Source organism: Lissotriton helveticus, chromosome 11, assembly GCF_964261635.1.
Source record: "Lissotriton helveticus chromosome 11, aLisHel1.1, whole genome shotgun sequence".
NCBI lineage: Eukaryota > Metazoa > Chordata > Amphibia > Caudata > Salamandridae > Lissotriton > Lissotriton helveticus.
The window spans coordinates 267,943,068-267,955,686 of record NC_136072.1 but is presented as its reverse complement, the minus strand read 5'-3'; the positions used below and the strand labels follow the sequence as shown (position 1 = coordinate 267,955,686).

At 42.6% G+C, this 12,619-nt stretch overlaps 1 protein-coding gene across 1 annotated transcript in view; it reads left to right on the top strand.

Annotated features, from left to right (window-relative positions):
- Positions 1–12,619, top strand: part of DNER (delta/notch like EGF repeat containing) — a 1,147,135-nt gene that overhangs the window by 1,055,739 nt on the left and 78,777 nt on the right. Inside the window, exon 11 of the mRNA XM_078668148.1 lies at positions 8,232–8,363. Coding sequence (XP_078524274.1) covers positions 8,232–8,363 — 132 coding nt within the window. The remainder of the gene's footprint in view (positions 1–8,231; positions 8,364–12,619) is intronic.

Sequence of the window (12,619 nt, the reverse complement as noted above, 5' to 3'; positions counted from 1 at the left end):
TGGTCGCAGAGACTGTTGGTCATGGGTGATGCTGGCTGTGAAATGTCGTTTCATTTTTATCAGTCTCATCTGACTATGAGCAGACTTTCACATTTATGAAGAGAAACACAGGTTTTGGTGCCAGTTTCGAATGGACGTCTCCAGCTATGACGTTGATTGATGCACCTAATTTGTTTATATCTGAGAGCTTCATCAACCTGACTGTGCAGGCAGGTGGGGACCACATATTGGGGCCTGGTCTTTCAGCATTAAAGGTTGAATGGACTGCCACTGCCAAGTCATCATCAGCCATGTCTACCAGTTCATTGTCGTCCAAACTGGCTCCATATTCGGTGATAGTGATTACCGTTCTCCTTGACTTGGTGTACTTCTACTTGCTAGAACGACACACTTTAACAAAATACTTTGCCTTCTTGCAGACGATGTAGGTATTTCCTCTAGCTGGACAACTGGCCAGTCAGTGAGCGGGCCCTCTGCAGTTGCCACAGGGCCCCTGCTTCGAAGATTGCTTTTTAGCAGCTGGTTTGGTGCTTGACACCATGTTGACGGGCTCAGTTTTGACTTGCTTCTATAGTGCCTCCTCCATCTAGTATGCCCTAACTTTCAAAAGTTCCTTGGGGCGACCCAGAGTTAGAATGTCAGATAAAGGCATGCCAGGGACTTGCAGGATGCATTCTCAGAGTTTGGAGGAGGCACAGGTCTGGATGTCCTACACTCAAATTTCCTCAGCCTCGTTGGTAAATGCACAGGCCCCCGCCAGATCCTTCAGGTGTGCATCAAATGTGTCAAGTGATTCCTCTGGTTATTGCCTGGCGTACCTGAACATAAACTGCTCCTAATCGGGATTTGCAATTGGCTCAATGTAGGCATCGAGGGTTGCGATCATCGTGGTGTAAGTGCGAGGGGGTCCAGGTTCCTCCAATGTGCGCAATTGTTGTAGATTTGAGCCTGTGCAAGGTTAAGGAGGAGTTCTTGCTTCCTCTCCATTCTAACGCCAGTTGCTATAAAATACAGTTCAAGGCGTTCAACCGACACCTTTCACCACACGATCTGAATGGAAGGGGCCCTGTGAGCACAAAAGGTTCTGGTGTGAGAATGCCTGCCATGGCGGCCCGGATGCCCTCCCAAGAACAGCAGGGGTGCACTCAGATAAAGCAGTGGTCGAGAAAAGGTGCTTAGAAAGGTCATAGTGGCCCCCTCTTAACATGGTTGGGGATGCAGTCCAGGAAAGGAGCAACAATTTCTGGTTCGGCCTAAGAGTACAGGAATGGGGCCCTCTGGTGCTCTAGTTGTTGTGGGGAAGCAACACATGAAAGGGAAGGCTACAAATAGAGGTCCACCAGGACCAAGCCGTTCAGGGGACCAGCGTGCTGGAGCAGGAGTGGGACGCCATATAAGGAAACAGCGGCTGCAACACATGTAACAGGATGGTGGGGCCTCATTGACGCTAGGAGCAGGAGCTGGTCTGAAAGTAGCGAGAGTGGGCAGAGTTGTGCTGCAATGGAGAGAGCAGGTCGCAGATATGTGCTGTCGGCCGGAGTCATCCAGATGTCTGCGAGGTTGAGCGGGTCCAGCCACGTGGGAGAAAATGCACCGATTTGTGCTCAGAGGGAGGCAAAGGACCCAGGTTGTCGGGTTGTGTCTGGTGTGGGCTGCCTCATAGAGGCAGCGGCCCACCTCCAGGCAGGGTTGCACTGGCCTTGTCGGCAGTGTTATAATGCGATTGAGGCCTGGCTCGCAGGGGGCAATTGCATGAAGAAAAGGTTCTAAACTGCCCGCTCCGGAAGACAGACTCTTTATCTCCCCAGAACTTCACATCCCTAACAGGCTAAGTGCGACTCTCAGTACACCCCTGCTCCCAATGGGCATGTCCCAGCCCATGTGCAGTTAGGGCTTTCCAACATTACAAACATTACTCTTGATTACGGTTTCTTGTTCTCTGTCACCAAAGTAGTCAGTGTCCACAATTTACCTTTCACATAGAATCAGTCCTAACTGCTGCTAGTGTCTTCTTGAAGAAAAAACATATTACTAGTGCAAAAGCGATGCACACAGGGTGGGCACACAGTAAATTCCTCAGTGGGCATTGGAATGCACCTTATTCTACTACTTGCTGCCCTCCTTGTCAAGAAGCTATCACATCAAGACAGAACAAATGAAGTTAACATAAAAAATCAGCTTAGAAAACTGGGTCCTCACTAAGTATTGACACCCATACTATAAAATTGCATAGTCATTGGAACCAAACAAGAAGGTAGCACCAGTCCTGTGCCCTTTAGACGTAACCCATCAGCAGCAACTGCCTAATCCAGCCGCATGGCTGATAGTCCATCAGAGTATTTTTGCATTAGATGTGTGCTGGGACAGTCCCTTCATCACCCTTCCCCACGTCTCATTCTTAGTAACTTGCAAGTACCATCTTCCTCAACCTGTTCCAAACAACATCCAGTGAGATGGGGAGAGGTTGTGAGCTCTCCACTAGGAGCCAGACATACTTCTGTTTCTTTAGATTGGGCTAATTCTTGTTCAGTCGAAAGATGGGGATATATTGACAAGCAGTCTGCGCGATTGCCAGATCCTGATTTAAGGAAGCATGGAACAATTGTCCTTGCTTTTGCAAGATCCAATTATTGATGCAAAGTGATAACTGTTACAACTGTGTAACCTTTGTAGCAATGTAACCTGCAATTATGGTCTGATACTCATGTAAAGCGCTCTGATACCTCCGAGTCTAGCCAGCGCTATATAAATCCTTTAAAATAAATAAATAAAATAAATGTGCTTTGAAATAAAGGAAAGTGTGGGCTTGTGGTTGGTTCAATCCTGGAAGGATCTACTGTGAAGGATTCGTGAAAATGAGGACACGCCAACAGGACTTCTAAGGCCTTCTTATTGATATGAGGTTATCTTTGAGCAGTCACACTGCTTCGAGGTTAGCAAATGCCACAGGAGACCAATCATCACTATTGTGCAGATGAAGAACGGCGTCCAAACCAGGAGGGCTGGCACCGCCATCCATTTAAGTCTTTTTTTGGATTGGTCATAGAATTTCAGGGATTCTGTCAGGGCATCTTTTACTGATTACAATGCTTTTTCCAGTTCTTGATCCAATGTTTTACTTCAGCAGTTTTATGAGAGAGCCATTGAGAGGGATCAGGGTTTTGTTGAACCTACCACAGTAGGTGATCATTGCTAAGAGACTCTTCATTTACAAGGAGGATTTCGTTGCAGTGGCTACCTTAATATCATCCACATTTGTAAAGCACGAACAATCACCCGTAAGGGTCTCTAGGCGCTGGGGGCCGTTCGGAAAATTAAGCAAGCTATTGCCCAGAGTCACATGGTGCTGGGCTAATCAACCGCCGGTGCCGGGGATCGAACCGTGATCCCTAGATTCCGACGTCAGTCACCCTGGCCGCTGCGCCACACCTCTCCCATCTCCCTTTTTGGGGTCGGAGGCAGTGCTGTTGGCTTAAAAGTGATAACCAAGCAGCTTAATTTGTGTGTGTACAAATTCACATTTTTCTGCATAGTTTGAGTCCCTTTCTGAATGCCTTGTGGCATGGCAAACAGGAGTTTTTCATAGTTACTTATTGAAGTGGCGTGAAGTATAGTGTTTTCACCTCAAGAAAATAATGTTAGTGGAATTGCATTAAATGTTTCTCAGAAAAGGCTGCATGTCTCAGAGATTGAAATCAACATTTATAAGAATAAGTGGAGAGATTTGGACTAGAGAAAAATTAAGACATTTGCTCTTCTTTTTTTTAAAGGCTTTGTACATAGTGAAGTGAAATCAGAGTAGCACTCTTTACAAAATGTGCATAAATCAGCAGACATTCAGAAAGAAACCTATTTGAACAGTATAATTAGTATTGTCCCTGGGCAAACATGGAGCTCGCAGCCTTTTGTTCAGGTTGCCTCTTCATCAATCCATTTCTCCTTTGATTATATTTCCATTGTGGTGACTTTTTTAAAGTGTTGAGCTCCTGGTGGGTCATGAAAGAGAATCGTACGTGGAAATATCTGTTTCATGTGTATAGAATATAAAAATACTTTAGAACATTAGATGTAGCCAGTCAGTAAAAAAAGCTTTATTTCGACCGTATGGCCATAAAAGCACATTAAAAAAAGACAATGCAATACATTTTACATAACAAGGAAAGATATTAAAATCTGTCATCATGAAGTTTGTGTGCATTAGTACTATATGAAAAGATGGTACAAATATAGTTTGTGCCGAATTTTCTAATTCATTCTTAAATGCACTCCCTTACAACAGCACTCGGTACTAAACTTGGATACAAATCAGTAATCAACAAGGGATATATATTCTACCTTGAGTGGGGGGGGAAGTAAAAATATCGCATATTAAAACAAATAGCAAATTCATTAGTATATATAGAACTCCTGTCAATTGTTAAAAAAGCTTTTGACTTTATCTAATAGATACATGTAACAGTATTAAAAAGCCGCATTAATATAAAACATTTTAAAAAGAAAAGAAGGACCCGGAGGGAGAAAATTTGCGGTAGCAGTAACCATACAGTGGATATGTGCAAATGGCGCATAGCAGCATGTATAAGAGGTACTGGTAACCAGGGGTTTCTTGCAATAGTTTTCTTTAAAATTGCTCTGCGAATGCACCACATCGAGTACAGGAACATGGAAATGGCAAACACAATGAGTGTGTGAGTTTCATACTTGAGGAGCATTTAGACCTCTGTGTAGTGTCTAATCCCCATGTTTCTATAGAGTTGTAACACCCACTTAGACCATGGCCTTCCATAGATGTAGCTTTATTTCTGTGTAACAACCTTTCTATGTGCTGCAGCTCAATAATTAGGGAGAGGGGAGAGAATGTAGCCTTACGGTTAGAGCGGTCGACCTCCAAGCTGGGGAACCGTGTTCGAGTCTCGGCAACGACGCTCAACATCCTGGGATTCTGGGTAAATCACTTAATCTCCCCATGCCCAACAAAAATGAATGTGTCCATTTGTAACTAAACTGGTGCTCATGTAAAGTGCTCTGATACCCAATGTCTCCGGTCTAGTTTGCGCTACATAAAACTGTAAAAAATACAAATAAAATTGGGGAGCACAGGTTATATTCACAAAAAAGTGAGTTCACTTTCGAACTGGCTGAAATGGGATGGCACGCCTGTGTTGCGGCTGGCAATCATTCAGAGCTAGTCGGGTAGGGGGACAGATTAACTCTAGAACCAACTAATCTAGTGCAATTGCCATGGAGTAAATGTCAGTTTGTGGTTGGGTACCATTGATCATGTCTCCTGCCAGTAAATGGAGGAAGTATTTTTTTATTTGAAAAGAAGATAAAGAGATAGGGATCCACTTGCAGAAGCCCCACTCTACTGCTAATGCTGTCAGGAGGACATTTTTGCGCAAGCTTGACCTTGGCACATGTCTCATTTAAAGCCCCATCCCTATCCCTCAAAGGCATCTGGCCTGAGGGGGTCTCCCTACAGGGCCAAAGATGCTAATGGCCCATCCCTGTTTGGAACTATTAGTACCTTGAGGAACCTGGGCCGGAGTCTTAGACTCTGCTTGTAATCACTGGCTAAAACTCCATGGTAGATCCACCTATCTGCAGTTTTTGAGCTTGATTGTCAATGAGACAAGACTATAAAGTGATGAACTATCCTCAACCCAAACCATTTGACCCTGTTAATGCATGCCACAACCTGCCTGGGTACCTGCTTGAAAACCTGACAATGTTGAGTGCTGCCTAATTAATGCTAGGCTCCCTGTCAAGCACCGTCATTATCTCATGACAGACATTGCCCTTGACAGCATCCTAATCACAGAAACCTGGTATACTGAATCTTCCAACTGCTATATCAAAACCCTTGTTCTATAAACCTTTAATATAGCCTACACCAAAAGGCAACAGGCAAAAGGGGGAGGTACAGCTATAATTCACAAGAGCAAATTCCTTATCAATAAACTACCTTTATCAACTCCTTTTCGCATCTTTGAGCCTTCCGCATATCTTTTCAAACTTAACCTACCAACACTCTCAAAATCAATAAATGCTACTGCTCGAGCAGCACATCATTTTTTTGAATAATTTTCCGTACTACTCTTGTCACATGAAAGCAGCTCCTGATCACTGGAAAGTTCAACATCTGGCCTGCAGACCAATCCAGTTCTCAGGTTCAAAGAATTCTTTAAAACATACTCAAGTTAGGCATGAAGTCCCAACTACTTCCCACTCTCATATCAAGGGATGTGGCCTAGGCACAGTGGTATAGGATGGCCTTCGGACATCTAACCTCGAAATCTCCCATGTCAACTGGTCTGACCATCATATGGTTTCCTTTAAGATCAATCCCCCAATTACTATTTAACAGAGCTAGCAATACCCCCAATTTCTCTGCTCAGAGAAATAAACTTCACTTCCAAGCCTTCAAATCCATCCTGAACACCTATCGTCCACACCAATACCTCTACCACCTACATTTTTTAATGAACCCACACTGCCCTCTTCAAACCCCTGAAGACTTGCTCACCCTAACGAAAGGCACTACTAGGGGAAGACACAATCCTTGGTACTCAAAGTCTCTTAAACATCTCAAACAGCAAGTCCACCAACTAGAATCTGTCTGGCATATATTGTCCTTATATGTATTTTGTTAGGCATTTAATATCCCAGGACCTCCAACCACAGCCCTATCTTCAGTGCAAAAACATTTTTAAGCAAACAGTAGGCTTAGCAAACTCTGTAAAGTCTTCCTAAAGTTCACCAAACCTCTATTCACCACATCCACTATATACCCCCAAGGAGTTTTGCAACACCCAAGGCTCCTTCTTCATTGAAAAAGTATTAAACATCAGATGCGCAACCATCTGCAGTCTCCTCATCCCCACATGCACTTCTTAGACTTCACATAGAGACGTAATGTCTCATATGTTAAAATTCTCAAAAACAGTACAAACCCAACCAGCTCCTCGCTGCTAAGCCCGAACCCTATCTAGAGACCAGGTGACCCTACCCCACTGACCCTCTGATAAACATGCAGTTTTTCTTGCTCCCACCATAACTGTATTCATAAACAGATGTCTCCAACTAAGGGAGTTTCCTTTACCTGTGAACACTACATTGTCACATTTTAAATTGGCTAATCTGAACAACTGTTCCACACCCCTGACTTTCCCTGAATCTCTAAAATTATGTAGTAAATGGTACCTTCCCAGCTCTAATCCCACCACGAACCCAAAAGTATACTGAATACTGGACACCAATCAATCTGGCTTCTGTCCCAGAAATAGGGCTAAACCAGCCCTCTCAAACATCTGAGTTTTGTTGGATGTACGACATTACAACGCATGCTTTTACCACGCGTGCTTTTACATAGCAAGTTTTACAACGCATACCATTACAACGCATAGTGCTTTGGGGCGCTGGATAGTGAATAGTTTCATTTACTATTCCAACTCCAGTCCCCGTGGATCGTAGGGAAGGTGTTGGATAGTACATTAAACCTATTCCCTATCCTAGAGCGCCCCCCAGCGCAATGCGTTGTAATGGTTTGCGTTGTAAAAGTTGTGTCGTAAAGGCACTGCGTGGTAAAAGTTGCGTTGTAAAGGATGATTCCCGGGTTTTGTTCTCTGTAGACCTTGGGTTATTGTTGTTCTTTTCCAAGTGCCCTGATGTCTTTCGGTCCTTGGTGTTATATAAAACTGTTAAAGAGTAAAGTGATCTGACATCCTTCAATAAGATTGTTCTTTTAATATCGAGGTGAAGAGGGCACATTTTTAGTTCCTGGACATCTGATTGTTAGCCCATATGCTACGTAGATCATACATTTCAAGCAAAATTGACCGGTATTATCAAATACTTCCCTTCTTTAAGCCAATCGATTCTCATCCAAGGGGTTAAAGTCTGCATATTTCAAAGTAAAGTAAAACAAGGCTGACTTATCTCAGGTTACCCCACCAGATACTCTACCAAGTCCAAGGCTTATTAAAGCATAAGGGACAGCCTGTCTCCAGGTGAAAGGTTTGCATTATATATTCCTTTAAATAGAATCACTTTTCCTATGAAAATTCAATAATTCTGGCTTAAATCTTCAGGAGAGAAGCACGAATTTTTATAAGCTTTGTTGTGTTTTGTAACTTGATTTGAATGGAAAATGGGCACAGCCCAGCAAATATTAGAGAGTTGGAAATCACAGCATTTGAATGTGAATTTCATTTTTTTATCTTCCATTGCAGGAGAAGACTGTGACATTGACGTCAATGAATGTGACAGCAGTCCATGCCATCATTCTGGGACATGCGTAGATCAGCCCAATGGCTACACCTGCCACTGTGCACACGGTTGGGTTGGTGTAAACTGTGAAATTCGTAAGTATTATTATTTTTTCATCAGCATGATAAAGATAATGAGAATTATCATCTTCATCAAGAATAACTAAGTGCAACATTAAGGGCCTGATTCACTAAGTTAAACGTACACTTTTTTGTAAGTTTACGATTGTTTGCTATTCACAAAGGGATTTATGAGTAGTATCTTTACGAGTGCAGAGTTTCAGTACATAAAAAGACCTATTTTTTTATGTGTGGAGATTCCACACCTGTAAAGATACTACTTTTAAAACCCTTTGTGAATAGCAAATAATTGAATACTTACACAGAAGTGTAAATTTACCATTATGAATCAGACCCTAACATTTGGGGACAAGAAAAATGAAAGTTAAATGGTTAATTTTGGAAAGAAGTGCAGCAAATATGACACCCTGCAGCTTTTCCATGTGTTCCTAAAACAGCATGACAGAAGGAGGCTTTTGGTGAATAGTCTCCTGGAACACCCATAGATTATCACGTTGGTCTAATCTGCATGACTTTGATTCCCAAAATAAAAGGATGTGGCATATGTTGATGTTCCTGGAGTGTTGGTTGGCGAAACCTCCCTCTTTCGGTGACTTCTTGTTTTGCTTCAGGAGTTTTTAAAGACAAACCTGGAAGCCCCATGGTGGGAGCAACAACATTTATTAATTCATCCATAAAAGGCTTAGATGCAGAGCTTAAAAGCACAACATTATTGGCTGTTCTTCTCATAGGACCTGCTTCTATCTCTAGGGGCATGGGAGATAGGTTCACAAAAATATTGGTGGGGCTCAGGTCACAATACTAATTTGAATATAAACTGGGATGGATTGCAGCTGGAAAGCGAGTGTGGCAGATGTATTCTCTTGTGATAAGCATGCCATTTGACCAATTCTAACATTGGACCATGCCGCTAAGTGCATTGCCAGATCATTATTCCTGCCTTCTCTATTTCCTGCCCCTTCTGCTCTCACACTGCTCTGTCTGCTCCCTGCAGCTTCTGGGCACTGACTGCCCTTTCTGTTGCTTGCCCATTAAGCTCATACACTTCTCCACTCTACTTCATGATCCGCGTCTGAACACGTCACTCCCAGGTCTACTAGGATGGCGGGATGGCATCGTGTAAGGCGCACAGCTCAGGCACATTAACAAACCATTGGAGAGTATGGCAGATGTCGCTGTCTCGAGTATTCATTCATGAAAACTGATACACAGCAGACTTACACATCTATAGATACAATAACAATCACATTTATTTAAAAAAAATGTATTGCAGCAAATCAATCATATGGTAGCAGTTTAATAAAACGAAGATTTAGATAAACGCCATGACTTAGTATTGGTTGAGGGCACATTAAAAGAGAGATATGTTGCACAAATTCTTCACTAACCTGAGAAGTTTGCATAGTATTTTAACACTAGGGATTTATTGACAGAGCCACATCCATCTGCATAGTAGGAAGTTGCCTTGGTGTGAATAGGCAAACCTCCTCACTCATCTAAAACATTGAGGGCCTTCTAAAAGCTGTGCCACCCTTCATAGTGAAAGCCCCTTATGGAGTAAAGATCATATCACAAGCTATCCCCTGTTGGAGCCTTTGCTCCAGAGCCAAGTTTCAGTGTGCTTTAAAGTGCTCCACCTTCAGCACTCTTATGACATGATCAGGACTGGACAGGCCATTTATTGCATCAAGCATTTCCCGGTGGGCTAGAACCACCGGAGGCTGCTGTTTGCAGGCCCAGGGCTGGTGCTAGCACCACAGTTACTTTTTCTAGGTCCCGCGATTAGTGGTAGCAGGTAGAGAGAAGAGAAATAGAGTAGAGAGAGATCAAAGCAGTAGAAGAGAGACCCAGGGAAGGGATGGATGGAAAGAGAGATATACAGAGGAACGGGCTGAGTTGAAATTGTTTGCCCAGGCTGCTTTTGATTCCTAGTCTAGTCCTGGACAAGATGACGGGCAGGCTCCAGGTGCTCCTTCTGACCTTTGCCAGTGTTGCCTCTCCAAAAGCAGACCCCCTCAGTTTGAAAATATTGTTGGTGCTCGAACATGAGAGTAGCACGGAAGCTGGTGCCCACAGAGGGGTGGTATTGTGATGAATATTTTTATTTTACCCCTCTTTAGAATGAATGTTCTCATTAGAAAATATAAGAAGATTCTAGGACTGAGACCTAAGATTTCAGTTACCACCAGCTAAATAACTTCTAAGTGGAAATTTAAATGCTCAGATTTCTTCTGACCTTTTAACTAATGAGATGTAGGACGTGAAAAATTATTTTTGTATTGTGTCTGCTATTTTTGAAAAAATTATTGAGCTGTTTGAAAACTGCCTATGAGTGTTTTCGAACAGCCGCTCACCTTTTTTCTGGGGAAATCTAAATGATTATCTGGAGGTTGATCATGAGTAGTCTTCAGTTGCAAAGATACAAAGGTGTTTTCCTTGGCAGAAGGCAACATTTCCCAGTTTGCATTATATATTGTCCAGTCTTTGAAACACAAAAACAAGATATCGTGTGATGGTCACAAGATGTGGAAGTCTCAAGTAGGATGATTTAGCTGGGTAGGAGGTACTGCTGATGGATAATGCAATTTTCACATACGAATCACTGTTGCAACGTTTTCTAAAAAAGATCTCTATTTTTATGGTCTGGCTTGACAGCTCAGCTTTCACCAGACCGTTATGTGAGTATCACTAAGGAGGGGTTTTGGCCTCACCCACATGTTTGGAGCCAGGACTACATGTTTTGATTGGGCTAAAGTTGTGTACTTTCACAAAAAAGTGCTTGCCCCACTCACAGCTGTGATCATTTTGTTTACTTATCCAGCTGCCTGAGCTTGAACTTTTAGGGACAAGCACATGACATTGTAATGCTGTTAAAGTGTCTTAAATATTTAGATATCCAGATAACTTATTGTGTTTTCCTCTGACAGCTGCACAGATGGGAGGAGGGCAGTCATTAACCTGCATGAATGTTTAGGTCAGGATTGAAAGTCCAACTGTCCTATGAAACGTCAACCTACACCAATATTATTCTATAGCTCTTTGCTTCTGCACAATATATATCCATTCCGATGCTATTTTCTTGTTATGATTCCAAATTGGCATACAACATTCCCTTATTGAGCATCTAAGAGTTTTCTGCAATGCCTTTTAACCCAGTCATTTAAAATTAAACAATGACAGACTATTAGGAGTAAATTAAAGAGCATAAGGCATTAGTGGAGTATAAATAGCACCTGAGCCTTCATCTTGCGTGACTTTGGATGATAATATGCCTGTTGACTCCAATCATATATACTGTGCTCTCCAGATCTGAATATTTCTCAGAAATGTAAATTACTCAGCATACCTAAATGCTCATGGATGGTTTATTCTTCTTTAATAAATGGACGTGTGCCTTGTTCATTTACTACTAAAACTAGAGTGAGTAATTTATTTCAGAATTATGCCCCTACAGCTGGATATGGGGGAACTGTTGTAAATACTATCACCTATAGAACTGTTAGTACTGAGTCCTTAAAATGATAACATGGTAGGGAAGATCAGGAACTGCAGATGCACAAGCTTCTACAGTCATTATTTATGATTGGGGAGTAAGTGATATTAGTGAACTAAGCTCTCCTAGAGGAATCTAAAGGCATCCTAGAGGACCCCAGAGAAAAATGTTCTCTGGACCTGGACTAGGACCCAGTGGACACGACCCTGAAGAATATAATTGGATACTACCCGAGAGTGTCCAGAAGTGTGCCATCTAACATGCTGTGATTTATTACAGTTCTCAGAACTTACCTAATCCCTGCAGTTGCTCGATACTCTGGAGCCCGTAACAGGCTCAGTAGCAGTACCAGTCAACCACCCATCACAGGATTTTTTGAGCCGTAACAATCTGTAAACAAGGATAAGGATAATGGAACAGCATCAGCAGCCCTAGGTGCTAATGGCAATCAAATATCTAATCAAATATCTGAGATCAACACAGCATTCTCGTAAGGCTCAGGCCACGACTCAGGGTGTACGTTTGATAATGTCCTACCTTGCCCAGAGACAAAAAAAGCCGGCAGTGATGATCAATTAGCAGTTAATAATATTGGGATCTGTTCTACAGCAGCTACTGTGACCATCTCATCAACAACACCACAAACTATATGTCCCCGTCTGGTAAAAGCTCAAGTTCACGCTTCTATGACCACTATAGCTTCTACGGCAATATCCGATGGACGTAAAGGTGCAGTTATGGAAATACCGCAAAGTTCTATTAAAAAGCGAGACCAATT